Consider the following 15,356-nt stretch of genomic DNA (forward strand, 5'->3'; position numbering starts at 1 on the left):
CTGGTACTTTCTCTTTTGTGCAGTGCACTGCTACAATTATTTAGTCTCTAATGAATTTAAGTGGGTAAATAAATGTTCACAAAATTCATCTTAAATTTGGTTTTTTTTTTCCTCTCCAGAATTGCTGTGAGGATTTTAGGTTAAAGCAGATGCATAATACAGGAGTTATTTCATATTGAGTAGTTGCACAGAATGCATAAAAATGGATTTGTGAGTTATAAAAAGTTAGCATATCACTTCCATCTGTAAATCTTGCAGGATGTCCCTTAGCAATTTTGGAAACTCCAGTACTGTGTAGTAAAGCTCATTTAAGTTCATAATATTTAAGTTTTAATGACTTATTGTAGGAAATTTCTGGCATACTATGATTTCTCTTTTTATTCTTTTCTCCTGTCATTGAAATATAGCATCAGTAGGGGAAAAATTAGAGTTGCCAAAAACTATTTTAATATAGCAGTAAGAGAAATAGTCTTAATTGTGCTTTTTCCCTTAGGAATACATGATCACAAATTAAGTAATTGTGACAGAAACACACCAAATTTGAGTGCATACGTTTGTATTTTGAGGATGAATGCTTTGTTTAAAAATGTTCATGCACAAAAAGTAGCATTTTGACTCAAGTCTTCAAATATGCTTCTGTAGGGTGTCTGTATTGCCATAGAGTGCTGGGTAAAATCCTGGCAGCTCGAGGAATAGCAGTGCAAAACCATGGATGGTCATAAATGCTGCTTTGAATATACTCTTTTTAAGACAGCACAGAGAGGAATTTTTTTTTTTAATCAAACACCTTTTTAGTTTTGGTTTTGTTGTTTGAGGGTTTTATTTTGGGGATTTTTAAAACATTTTTATGTTTTCGCTGTCAGCTTTCACTCTGTTGTTGGTTGTCTTTGTCACATATAAAAGTGACTTCACAGCTGCATCAGTAGCTGAGTCCCTAGCTAGGAGAATCCAGCTGCACTTTGCAAATTGCTGAGGACTTACATAGAAGTTCTCCTTGAATCTTGCTGAAACCATGTAAAACAAAATGCTTTTCCTATGACTGCTATAACTTTTGTTTGTTGCATCGTATGTAAAACATACAATATCTTCTGGAAATGTGCAGAAGATTTTCATGCTTACATTTAAATTTGCATGTGGGCAGAAGAACCAGTAAAATACCATCTGTTTGTATTACATTATTCTCTCTTGTGTTTTTTTTTCTGTTGGACTGCATTTGATAATTCTAGAATGTTCTGAATGACTTTCAGGTGAGTAAAAAAAAAAATGCTTTGTGCAGCATGCAGAGAAGGAAACTTCCAGATTCTGTTGTACCTTCTTGCCTTTTCTTATTGTGTGTGCAGTCTCTCTTCTTGGTCCCACTCCAGGCTCACAGAGTGCTTTTAAAGATTCCAGTACTGCTAAGCTGGTAACTGAAAAGTGGAGATTGAGGAGCTGCTCTTGTGAGGAAGTCTTGGGAGCAAAGGCACGAAAACGCGAAAGTGTTTCTGGGACCGCTAGATGGTGCTGGTTCCTTTTTTATTTTCATCCAAGCACGAAAGAAAACTGCAGATCAGGATCTTGCAGTCAGGATATTATGTCATGGGCATGTTTGAAATTTTTCAGAATAATTAAAGATCTGTATATTTATTTGCTAAAGCACAGTTTTGAAGTTGCATTATAGGACATGCATGTTATATTTAAGATGATATCATTTTAATGTCAGACAGTTGCATTATTTTCACTAAGTGTTTTCCATTTTAAAATTAAAATTATTAGAACACCTATATTGGGAATTTTTAAAAATTTACTGCTGTTGTGTTATTTAATGTTTTGCTTCAGTTTTCTCCTTATCATTTGTTTTCATTTTTAAGTCCTCTTTTGTATTCTCAATACTCTATGGCGCAAACTGATCTCTGGTTTCATAATCTAGGTTTTTTCCAGAGGACAGTCAAAAAGAGATTCCATATTGTGAATCGAGCTCATTCAGATTCCTTTGGGGAACTTGTGAAATTTTGGGTGGGATAAAGATGAGACAAAATATTCCTTCAAATAATCCTAAATTAACTAAATGATCTAAGAATACATGAAACAGACATAAAATCAGAAATTCCTTATTTTAGATAAGTTATGTGAAGGGTATTCCTTCAAAGGAATTTTTTCCTACAGAGATACAGAAAAGCTGCTCGGACCTGCAAGTTAGATGGATCAGTGCCATTGCATGTGTAAGACTATGGAAAGACAATGTAATTTTTTGCTGTTGTAAGGATGATTTGGGTTACATTCTGTGAAAGAAACACATGGTGATGGGAATTCCTTTGCATTTCTTTTGTATGCAGAGATTGCATGCTCTTTAATGTAGATGGCAGGAGTAAATTTGTTGTGAGTGGAATGGCTACAGTAGTATAGCTTTGTTCTTGAAGGCACTAAATTTTCTTTGTAAATTTATTTGTTAAATTTATTTTGTCATAATTCCTTAAACAAGATTAATTTAAATAATAGTGATGTTACTGACCTAAGTTTTAATACAGTTTTTTCTAAGCTTGCTTATAAACTCTAAGAAAAACTTTAAAAAATGAAATAATAAAAATTAACTTCTGAACATAGTTTTCATTCTGATGGATGATTTTAAGAGGACTGTTAGCATTTCACAGAATTCAGAGCAGTTTTAAAGTGGTTAAAGCATACTAAGTACAGTTTATCACTAAAAGAATGTTCTTTTCCAACAGGAGTACCAAAGAGATTATGAACTGTTATTATTGCTTGATTAACAAGATCAGAGATTTGTGAAGCATATGCACTGTATATGTGATAGGGTCAAAATACAGTAATTTGTTTTAAACCCTATACAGAAGTAATATTAATTGTTATGTCAGAGAATGTACAGAAAATTCCGAGTTTCCTTAGTACTTGAATGACAAGAGATTTTTATTTCATCATGTCTTAAATCTTGAATTTTCAGGTGGTCTGGAGTCACTGAAAAATCTTCAACAATTAATTATGGACCATAATCAGTTAATCAGCACAAAAGGTCTTTGTGAGGCACCTACTCTCATTCACCTAGACTGCTCTTTCAATCATCTTGCACAAGTTGAAGGCATTGAGAATTGTGGCCTACTTCAAGTTCTGAAGTTGCAAGGCAATAATCTCCAGGAGGTAAAAGCTTTGAATTTAGTGGCTGTTGTGCATACATCTTTGCTAACAGTCATATTTTTCAGCATTCTGAGCATGTGTTCTTTGATTGGTGTGGGATGTTTCATGCTCTTAGGTAAGATTTTTTTTTTCCCTTATCAGAGGGTGATTTTTCAAAGATACAAATGGCTAGCAGTTAATTGTTTTCTTACTCCCAAGTCCGTGAAAAATTGGACTCTCAGTGGTTATGGTTCCTCCTTCATTTATAGCATCTATTTTTTTTTCCTAATTATGTTTCTGATTCTGTTTACACTGTAAGAAGAGATTATTATTACTTATAGGTCCTGTTACAATAGTAAGATAATTATATCAGGCTGGTAATAATGATATAATTGTAATTACGTATAAGTAATTGCTCCTTACTGTTACCTGCATGTAATAATAATATTATTATCATCCTGATGATAATCATGCTTATTTAATGTATGTTGATTCTCCAAAACTTGAAATTTGTGCTGCAGCATTTAAAATAGCAAAGTTGTTTGCTAACCGTATGCTTGATCATATTTACTAACAGTTGTTCTCCTATGAATTCAAGAGATGAAAAGCATTGTCAATAAGCAGCAAATAACTGCATGAATAAAATACTAAGACTGTGACTCTTGGTCTCTTGAATTTTTTTTCTTCTTTAATTTTTTTATTTTAACTATTCAGGTGTGATAGAAGACATTAAAAAGTATTTACCACCTGATATATAGAGATTATGTGGGATAACAGGTACATACATAATAAGGAAATTATACATATATCCAAAATGTCAGTTTTTCTTATATTTAGCAATGATTTATGAAAATCATCTGGTAAGAATTCCATTGTTGTTTCTCTAATTTATATTACTCTTAAATAACCATCTCGTTTCTATTTAGCTTCCAAGACTGGAAAACCATGTTCTCTTAAGAGAACTATATGTGGATGACAATAGCATTTCTTCTGTGAGAATGCTTTCTTTTTATTGGTTGCCTCTATTGCAGATGCTTTTGCTGTCTCAAAATAGGTAAGTAAAAAACATTCTTCCACTTACAGAACTGATCCAGAGGAATTTACTAACATTACACTTGTCTGAAAAGTGTAATTCTCAATATGGTTGAAATATCAATATCTTCTTGGAATATTCTTTAAAAAGAAAAATATGTGGTTGGCATGTAATTACATTGGCTACCTCTATCTAAGAAAATTTGAAGCAGCATTAACTATATAAATTAATTTTTTCTCTTGGATATTATGTGAAAATAATTCTTGAGCATTGTGGCATTATTAAAACCATGGTGTATTGCTTTCTTTCTTTAGCAATTGTTTCTAGAGTATGTCTGTCAAACTTCATATTTCACAACTAGCTTATTCAAAACAGACTTTGAAGGCTAAGTTAAGGGCAAGTACTAGAGATAGAAAGGCCAAATAAGAATGTTTTTATTTTACATACATATGTTAATACACTCCAAAACAAGTATATTTGCTTTAATTTTTCACTCTTATGGTTCTGTTTAAAAGGTATAAAATAAAGAAAAATCGAGACGAGCAGCATAAAACTGGATCATGCACTGAAGTACTCTGCAATTAGTTTTCTGTTTGTTTTCTAAGATAATCTATACATCTTCAGAGGTAGAATAACCAGATATCCTGGACTAAAAATCTTTATTTTCCCCACACCCCCTTTTTCTCTATTTAAATTCTGCTAAAAAGGATTGAAACATTTATTACAGTCTACAATATGTTAATAGGAAAATTGATGTTAAATTAATATCCATTATTTTTCTATACTGTGATCAGTTCTGAATAAGACTGATTTCAGCTTAACAAACAGAATACAACATACCATATATAGAAATACACCCTCAACTATTTACTTCACTCTCCTGTTAGTAAATAGATGTTTTTAAAGGGTGATTCATCTGTCATTTTTAGCTGCTTGCTTTGAGACTAATCATAGCCTAAAAGTGCCTGTTCATCTTCATTGACTAGAAAAAAAAATCAAAACGACCACCTCATGTGTAGGTGTCTACATCTGAACAGAAGAATCCCATCCTAAGTGACATTTAGTGCAGCTTAGCCAGTTGATTCTGGGAGCCTGTGGGAAAAAGGATGTGTAAGAATGAGTCCTGTTGTAATAAGCAATGTCCTTCATGGAAATTGAATTTTATTTAAGTATATACAACCTATATTTCTATATAATATATCAGATTGTTTTCATAACATCTCTAGTGAAGTACTATTCATGGAGACTCTTGGATGTAAATAAAATATCTACAGAATTTAATCTTCAAGTTCCTCATCAGGCTTCTAGGGTTTGGGATTTTTTGTTCCCATATTAATTCTTCTAGACTTTGGAGAAAGAGCTTCCTGCCTGTAATTAAGCAAGAGCATTATATGTTAAGCATTAGATTTTGAGTCACACTGCTTGATTTAATTCTTGGTTTTAGCTATTTTTTTTTCCTTGTCCTCTTTAGCTTCTTTGTGGATAATGTGGCTCTGTATTCTTGTAGTTTCTTCTTCTTCCTCCAGTGTAGCTATCCTGTGTGTAATAAAGTGTTTGCAAAACTCCTTGAAGATCTCTCATGCCTGCTAGGGACTTGGAAGCACAGTCTCAGGGATAGCTCAAATGCAGCCTCTGCGTTTAGGTTGTGCTGGACTGGCCATGTAGATGTACCTTGAGTCACTTGCCTATCCCATCATCTTAGAGTTTTTGAAGTCCATTGTAGTGCTTGCTCTGGTTTTCCAGTAGCCAAGCAGAGATGCAGTGTTTGGTCTGCTGAGTTCCTTTTGCTGGGCTGTGACAAAGGACATATTTTTGCAACAGACTGGATGTGCTGAAAATAAATATACATCTTGCCCCCAAACAATTACCCTTCTTTCCGTGATGTGTCTGTAGCTTATGTCAAATCTTTGTGACAAACAGGACAAGATAGCCTTCAATCCATATTAAAAACCTCAAAATTCCTGGCATTTCAGTAGCCTGCTCTGTTACACTCACTTTATGTACACTTATAAGCAGCTCCATATGTGTGCTATAGCATAAGTAACTCGATGTTCTGTAGAAACAGAAATGTAATGGAGTAAGCTGTTGAAAGAAAAGCTGTTTCTTTACTTTTATCCTACAGCCAGTGCAATTTTGTGAATTTTTTCCAAGTGTGCACTGAGTGCCATTTCCTCTTTACTGATTGCAGGAAGCCTATATAATGATAATGCTATGAATCTGTATTCTTTCTGAAAGTGAAGTACTGTGAAAAGAAAATTCTTACACTAATTTACAGGACATTTTTATTCCTGAGATGCTTTGTCTGCATCATAAACCAGAAATACTCAAAGGTAAAACTCTAAAAATTATTTAGCTTAAATTGTTTTAAACCTACAGTCTAACAAGCTGTAGGTTTAAAGTCTAACAAGAAACTAAAACAGGTAGTGATGAACTCCTTCAAATCGAAAAAAGACAGCTATTTCATCACTGCTGCTTTTATTAAGTGTTTTATTGTGGCTTTTATGTACAAACCATATTCTTGATCAATGTGCAGTTGACCAAAGACAATGATGAATATCCTCTTGACTTGGTTTCTGCAGTGTTGGGACTATGAAGATCCATCCTCTATTTTATAGTAGCTGAGGACACAACTGTCAAGTTAGTTTAAAAGAGGGACATATTCTTTTTTATTCTGTTGTGGATGAAGATTTAGGTGTAGGAGAAAACAACCTGGTCCTTGTGTAAAATTAATAAATTTTTAATAGGTGTTCAGAGTTCATGTGGCATTTATATTTACATGTAATCCCATTTAATTATACATCTTACTAGTTAATGTCTTTTTCATTTAAAAGTTTTACAGTGAGATGCTAAATGTGCTGTTCAGGTAGCCATTTTTTTTCAACTTAAAAATAGACAAAATCCCTCCTAACATTTCTGTTTTAATGTGGTATTAATAAGACAAAGTTCTTTTTTTTTTTGCTATCGCTTATTTTTCACTAAAATAACCTAACTGAAATAGATAAAAATTTAATATTTAAAAAAATGCAGTCATCTGCAAAAGTTCCTTTTTATTTTGGGAAAAATTTTTGGCCCAAATCAAATTTGTTGTGAACATGTTGCTCCCATGTTTTGGCATGTAGATGCATATTATTGCTAAAAGGCTTATAGTAGAAATGCTAAAAAGTTGGTTAAGTTCTTTCGTAGCATACATTGTTCTCTCAACTTAAATATATATGGTATCTGTGTTTTTAACTGAATTTCTCAGATATGAGAGTTGAGCTCCTTGCAAGCCATGATGTTTTGAGAATTTGACCACTTTTCAAGAATTATCATAACAAATCTAAATGTCATTGGATGTTGAAATAAGTCATTAATGAAAAAAGCTATACTGATATATAGTGGTTTTCTCCATCCTATCCTTACCACTCTAGATTTTTTAAAATAATTTTCAGTAATTCTTTGCTGGTGATAAGTTTATCTCTATGTGGCATCATGGATAATGTACTTGAAGTACTATCTACTGGAGTATTCAAGAAGCAAAGTGGCTACCTGACAGATTTCCTATATTCTGTATATTTGCTGCTTATAAATATGATTATTGCAAACTGAACTGTCTTTAATTTACGCAATGAAAAAGCAATCTGGCCTTTACCTAAAGATCTAGATTATGATAAATTTATTTTAGTTATTTTGCCCTGCTTCCTGCTAACTGCTTATTAACATCAATGCTAATTTTTCTGGGGAAAAGCAGTTGCACAGCAGGATTTATATCATCTTGAGCAGTAACTGCTATTCATGTTCAGAAACACAATCTTTACTTTCTGTGACGCATACTTGCAACTATTCTTAAACCTTGTTTTCTGATATAGCCACATAAACGAGATAAACTCTATCTCTGACTATTCTGCTAGCGCCTTAAATAGGAACAGAAAAAGGAAGCTATAGCTTGCTTTTTTGTGAATATCTTTTACTTTTGTGTCTTCTTTGTAATTTATATCTCTCTTATGCCCAGGGCTAATGTGACAAGGTCAAGTAGTATTAAGTTTTCAGTAATGTCCTTTGTCTTTCTGGTTTGAATTTTCTTAGGAAAAAAATTAACAAAGAATGTCGGTAAAGGGAAAGCTATAGAATGACGGAGAAATGTTTTAACTCTCATAATGCCAACGGCAGGCAAGGACAGTCCAGAAGACAATTTCTAATTCACCACAGCATATGCTGATAAACATCCAGAGAACTCATTATAAATAAAAACCCTGAATTATCTTTTGTCCCTTATACGTTTGTTTTCTGAATATATGAATCTATAGTAATGAATTTTCAGTTTTTGCAGCCATACTATTAGCCAGTAATATCTATGATGATATTTGCTATGAATATTAAATATGCTCATGTATTATTGGCTGATGATGAGAAACTAAAAGGCTGAAATTTGTATTACTATATATACAGATCTACATAAAAGGCTTTATAGAGTCAATACTTGTTCATAGTTGTTTGATTCCATGGAAAACTTCCATAGCACAAAGGAAATAGAACTAAGTAGGGTTAGAACCAGGACAACTTTACAATGTAGTTTGAGAAAGAAATGGAAGTACAGTGGCATGTACTCATTTGTCTTTGCATCTGTTTCTCTGAATTTACTCTTAAAATGTTATGTTGTTGTATAGAAATACTTCTCAACTGAATGTGGAAACTATTTTTTTTCCTGTTTTGAATTTGGTTGTATTTTCAATGAGATTAAATAATCTATAACCAACATTTAGTTAATAATTAGTGCACCAGAGTAAAATTCAGCTCTGCCTTTCAGTTGTAAACCCTGTGCTGGAAGCACAACATAGTCGTACCTTTCAGCAACAAAGATGCATTTTTGTCCCTCAATAATTTTGAGTGCATTTCATTTTTTTGTAGTGTTATATTTCAGACAAAAAGAATTCTGATTTATACCTTTCAAAGGCACTATACCCTCAGAAAATACTACTTTCAGTGAAAATTAGCAGTCAAAAACTGACCACATACAGTGCCGTTTCTGTTACAATCTTCCTGTCATGCTAGGGCCTTGCCATTACAGGGATGAAACATGTTACTGAATGTGTATTTCTTTAAAAAATGTATAGCTGGTGTACCATATGCTTAAACATTCTAGTTGTAGTTGATAATTGGGATTCTTAGCATCTTGTTTTTTACCTTTTCCTGCCTCTTTCATATTCAACATAAACTAAGATAAACTTTAATCTGAAAATTAATATTTGGCAATAGCTTGGCAGCTGAACAAACCATTCAACATTCATTCTTGCATCAATGAAAGTTTGTAAGCAAAGAAATAACACTGAGCCTTAATCCTTTAGTAGTAGCAATAGCACACATCTTACAGTTCCGATCCCTTTGTATATATAGATGAATATCAGCTCAGTTTCTTTACATTTACTCTTCAATGCTGCAACAAGAATTTTGTCCTGTCTTTGGTGCTGCTTTGCTGCATTATTGCTCAAGAAAAGCTTTGATAATGCAAGAAGAGCAATTCCATAACGAATTCCACAACTGTCTCAGTAATCAGCACCCATTTGATACAATGTGACAGAAGTAGTAAGACAGAGGAAGAACTAAAAATATGTTACAGGATAGTGCAGCCTTGACCTGTTGAAAAGGGCATTCATGACAGTGGTTATGCTAGTTTTAGGATCTAGGAAGTAATGTGCTGATTAGAGAAGAGAAACAACCTGATAAGAAGTTTGAGAAATAAGAAATGAGGAAAGAAGCCAAGCAAGATTTTTATTTTTTCTCCAGAATCAGGACCTTCTATTAGTACCATTTATGTTATAGTGCCTAAACAAAAGCCAGCTGAGTTGTGTAAATGTTATAAGACTTCAGATCTTCAGCACTAAATGCAGGGAACAGAAAGAAATATTTATCAGATAAGAAACCATTAATGAGAAAATATTAAAAACTGAGGTGCTGAGAAAACTAAGAAATATTTTTGGGGTAAAATTTCAGTAGTTAGTCCTAGCACCTTGGATAGATAAATGGCCATTTTCTTATATAAATAAGTAAAGTCATACCTGCAAAAGATTCTGGTGCCTTTCTGTTTATGAACTGCTGTTTAAATTTAATTTTTTTTAAAAATCTTTTCTGTTTTGTTCTTAGATTAACTGACCTTGTGCCTTTAAATTCATTTGTATTTTTGGAAAAGCTAGATATCAAAAATAACTGTTTGTCAGGTGAGTTGTGTTAAAAAAAATAACATTCAAATAATAACTTCGTAGTCAAATTATAAACTGATTTGAATTGGACTGTTCCCATGAATTTATAAGAGACATTTATGTGGAAAATATACAAAATATACAAATATTTCCAAACATAAATGTTATAGATAATAATTAAAACTATAGTGTATAGATAGCAGTCTTGCTTTTAGGACTGCATGATGTTGGTACATTTTAGTTTCATGTACCAATTTATGGGAAAGAAGATGGTTCTGCATTCAGACATATTTAGATTTCTTTCTGCTATACTACAGATCTTAAAGATGTCCATACATGGTTTAGTGGCTGCCATAAACTAAAGGAGTTGTCATTGAGTGGGAATCCTCTTCTCCAAGAAAAGAACTGGAGGTAAGAAAAAGACTTTAATTTGCTAAATCAAAAAATCAAAATCAGACAATAGATTGTTGTATGTATCTTAGTGAAATAGTAGAAACACTCCAACATATAGTCTGAACAGTCTCGCTGCTGTGACAGGTTCACATTCTTCAGAGCTAGTGAAGGGGTAGTGTCTGTTAGAAAAAAAAGTCAGGGTGGACGTTTGATTTTTCCTTAGTAGTTGAAAATTAGCATTTTTTATGCTTCTTCAAATTCCTTATCTCTACATCAAAAATTTATAGCCCTTGTAATTATGAAAGAGATGTAAGAATAATGCTGTCATTTGGCCTTCATTGTTCCCTGGAATAATGATCTGAAAAGTCAAAGAGCTAGTCCTAGAGATTATGATATGTCTCTATATAAAAAATGAGCAGGCTAGAAAAGAAATTTGACATGCAAAATGATATCCAGTTACCATGATTTCTGAAAGAAGCAGTTATATAGTTTTGTAAACCATAGGAATAAAATTGCACATGAATAGTATTTTTGTATAATTTTTTTTTTGCATGTTAGACATAGTACTTGAGGTGTGGCCTCACTAGTGCCAAGTGCAGGGGTATGATCATTGCCCTAGTCCTGCTAGCCACACTAAAGCCTAAAAAACCAAAACCACCCTTACATTTATATCCTCCATTTGAAAATATTTGTACAAATTTACAATTATTAATCAAAAGAAAAAACTCAACCATTTCAAACTTTTATTTAGAAGTGTTTGAGTAGTTTAAAAGATAGCTGTGCAAGTACATTCTTGATTGGTTTGTTTGATTTTTTTAATGGCCAGACTTATTTGCACCCTATGGTTCCTGCAGGTAATTTTATTCATAAAATTCTGTGACTGTGACGATGTTTTAAATTTCCATTTCTATTGTTTGAATTCCCACTATTTGACAAAACTAAGTGTTGTTTCACTTGTAACCTAGAGGGAAAAGCTCTCTGAATTTCAATTTAACTGTGAGAACTGACACTTTAGGTTGCTTAAACCAGTAGAGCTTTTATGATTAGACAAGAGATTAATTTGTCTGAAGGATTTAAGGTATGGGATACTATGAAATATGGATTTGCTGAATACAGCATTGACTGTAACTTCAGACAATATGTTCCAGTGAACTTTACATAACCCCTTGATACCAACAAAGGAATTAGTTGTAAAATTTCCCAATCGGTTTCGTACTTTCATGTCCAGCCAGTGATAACACCAACAAAAGTGAAGTAGTAAGAAATCTCTTTCTAAAAATTAAACCCTGAGATCAGTCTGAGCACTCCTAGGGGAATATGTTTCAATGCTCTAATGATTAATAGAGCCTCTTAAGTGACAGAATATTCACCAGGAAGTTTTCACTAAATGAAATATTGACTCAGCCCTTCACCAGGAGAAGTCCAGCTGGAAAAATGAGTGTTGAGATTCCACAGGTCTAAGAGACAAAACTTCCATCACTGATGAACTTTGATATGTCACTGTTTTGGTGTATCGCTATCCAACATCAGCTTTGGTAATTTCTCTCTACACGTTCAGGAACTGTTGATCTAAAATTTAAGTTTTGTGATATGTCAACAAAATCCGTACTGTGTCTTAATCCTATGACTTAGTTTGCTGTGTTGTCTACTTATCAAATGAATTACAGGTGCCTATGCACGAATGTATCAAATTTTCCTGTTAAGGTTTGTGTAGTTAAAATTCTAGCTCTAGTGATTTGAGACTGGTGCCATTGACTTTCCTGGTGTCAGTATTTCAGCAGTGTTCTTTATACCAATGAAATATTAAGAAGTCTTGCTATGTTCTGTGTTTTATTCTTTATATTATTCTTTAGTTTAAGTATAAATTCTTAGTTAATATATTAACATATGAAATAAGGACAAATGCATGCAGACATTTAGAGGACTATCTTCATGTTCTGTATTTGTTATATGATTTTATAAATAAAATGGGTGTTTTAGCATAAGGATTTTTTCAAAAATCTAATTAATATTTTTTTTCCAAAGGTCTTCCATGTTGGAGGTCCTTCCTAGTTTACAGTTGCTTGATGGTGAAATCTTAACCCATCATACTTTACCCACAACTGAAGAAATCAAAGCATCAGAATTAGGAAATTTCCTGGAACTTTGTCAAGTTCAAATTGAAGAAAATATTCAACTGAAAAAAAAGGCTGCTGAATTGGAGTATGTATTTATGTGAATATAAATTGCATTCAGAAATATTTTTATGTATTGTTACTGAAGTTCGTGTTTGCATATGAATTTTACTTAGGGTTTTTTGCCTGGAAAAATATTAGGATAAGAAAGAGATTAGAATCATTGACTTCAGAGCAAAGTTTGTTTTAGACAGGTATTAAGTTAGGAGGTGTGGGCCTTGAGTTTTGTTTCTTTAAGTCCGAGAAAACAGGTGGCTCAAAACCTGCAGTTAGTAGAGTTTAATGAATTCATACACACAATATAGTACAGTGCTATGCAGGAATTGTAGCTTAAATCCTGAAAGTTGAATAGTCATATTAACATGGTTTCCAACTTTATCTTAATCAAGTCTAATTTGGCTGTTGATACAATATGCTCTATTTTTATTTCTGCATTTGTTTTCCATGTGTATGTTATTCACATTCTAATTAACTGCAAAAGATTTGACCTCTTTTCTCTTAAGGTAGTGAATTAGGTGGATCTGTTTACAAGTGTTTAATTTTGTCATACTTGCTACCTTTATCATTTTTACCATGGTTAGTTGTCCAGTAACTTCAGTTTAGACCTGGTGTTAACTTCAGTAACACCTGCTGGTGTTAATTTATCACTTACACATGCTATGTTTTAATTTTTTGTAACATCTAAGTATCTCAAACTTCTCATTTCTGCACTTGGTAATATTGCATGGTTTTTTCTTTCATAGTTCCTTTTCATTTCCTAGCAGAGACACAAAATCCTCTTAGTCCTTTGAATATCCAGCTTATGTTTTAATTTTTGGAAAAGTAGTTTTCTTGATTCTGCTAGGTGCTGAATATTAGCCCAGAGCAGGTGAAACACGTGCTATTTTATATTGTTTTAGTTTAAACTTTGTCTTGCATATTTTGTTGGTTCAGGAAAAGCATGCACATTTTTTTTCTGAATCTGTCTATTTTGTGTTGCATGTAAGCCTGTATATCCATGGTATGTTGTTACTAGCTAGCAATTTATTACACTGTTGTATTATTGCAGCTTTTACTAAGCTGCAATAAAATCTTCATAGCTCAGAATCAGATTAACTTGAAAAGAGGTTTGTATTAAGAATTAGATTGAAATTAGTTGGGAAAAATTATATAGTGCATTTTTCCATGACAGATGTAATGTGTAAGTGGCTCCTAAAAGTCATATGTTTCTCCATTAAACCATCCAGATATGTCTCCTCCACTTCTGTGATTTTTGGCTTCTGGCTTGCAGGTGGGAAGCTGATATTTCCTAATCTATTTACCATCCTGAAATGGTGTTCTCTCCTTCCTTTTTCATAAAAGAGAATAAAGCTCTCCTTTTCTATGATTGAGAAAATTTTTCCATGTCTGATATTTAGACATTTCATCATTATCCTTTTGCAGAAAAAAAGCCAGTTTATAATTAGGATGTGACTTGTGAGCAAACTGTAGTAGAATCTAAGGACCTAACTTTCATATACTTTTCTGCACGATGGTAAAAAATGAGAGGGAAAGATGATATTCCTAAAATTTAATTTTTTTTTTTATTCTACATGATGGACATAAAAAAAATAAGAAATGTGTTGGGTCGTCATACTCAGACCACCCATTAATTATGAATAGTATGTGGCTCACGGTACTTTCTGGAAGTTGACTTCTACTTCTAATGTCTTTTGTCAAAGACTGGGAGCAGGAGATGGAGTGCACACTTACTGCTCTTGCAGACCACAAGTATTCAAAGGCAGTTAAGGGGAGGGCTACCAGTCAGACACAGACAAGACGGGAGGACAGGTCGCCAGGAACATTGTAAGTTCAACAAGGGCAAGCACACAGTTCTTTACCTAGGAAGGAAGTAAAGAAAGGAGGCCTTCTGCCCACTCCCTGGCTATTTGCTGAGTGGAAGAGAGAAGGCCTTGACTCTGTCCAAGTATTCTTCAGCAAAACATTAGTGTTTTATCAATACAGTTTTTGTCACAAATCTAAACAGCATTATATGGGCAACTGTAATGGGAATTCATTCATTCCAGCCAGAGACAGTACAACTGGACATAAGGCAAAGCCTTTTCAGAGTGGGACAGTGATGAATTGCAATAGGCTGCCCAGAGTGGTTGTCCAGTCTTGTGCTTGGAGATTTCCAAGACCTGACTGGATGAAAACCTGAGCAGCCTGGTCTGCTTTGAGTGCTAACCCAGCTTTGAAGTAGAAGGTTGAACCAGAGACCTGAACCTGAGGTTCTTTCAATTGAGAATTTTTCTATTACTCTATGTAAATTTTGAAAGAGAAACATTTGAAAGAGCCTGCAGATGTTTGAGAAGAACAGTAGTTGAAAGAGGTGATTATGTAAACATCTCTTCTTTCCTGAATGTATGGTTTGGGTGGAGGGAGAGTGGGGAGTGCAGGGGAGGGAGGGTTGTGGATTTTTTAAGCTTTTGAGAATTCATTTGTGCTCTTTTA

The 15,356-nt window shown here is 33.3% G+C and overlaps 1 protein-coding gene across 7 annotated transcripts in view; it reads left to right on the plus strand.

Annotated features, from left to right (window-relative positions):
- Positions 1-15,356, plus strand: part of LRRIQ1 (leucine rich repeats and IQ motif containing 1) — a 103,157-nt gene that overhangs the window by 11,734 nt on the left and 76,067 nt on the right. For all 7 annotated transcript variants that reach the window (XR_008431211.1, XR_008431212.1, XR_008431213.1 and 4 more), the window contains exons 11-15: positions 2,939-3,132; positions 4,035-4,162; positions 10,262-10,335; positions 10,635-10,728; positions 12,736-12,912. Coding sequence is in view for 4 of the 7 variants with exons in the window: in XM_053944087.1 (XP_053800062.1) it covers positions 2,939-3,132; positions 4,035-4,162; positions 10,262-10,335; positions 10,635-10,728; positions 12,736-12,912 (667 nt within the window). In the remaining 3 variants the exon portion in view is untranslated. The remainder of the gene's footprint in view (positions 1-2,938; positions 3,133-4,034; positions 4,163-10,261; positions 10,336-10,634; positions 10,729-12,735; positions 12,913-15,356) is intronic.

The sequence above is a fragment of the Vidua chalybeata genome, chromosome 5, assembly GCF_026979565.1.
Source record: "Vidua chalybeata isolate OUT-0048 chromosome 5, bVidCha1 merged haplotype, whole genome shotgun sequence".
NCBI lineage: Eukaryota > Metazoa > Chordata > Aves > Passeriformes > Viduidae > Vidua > Vidua chalybeata.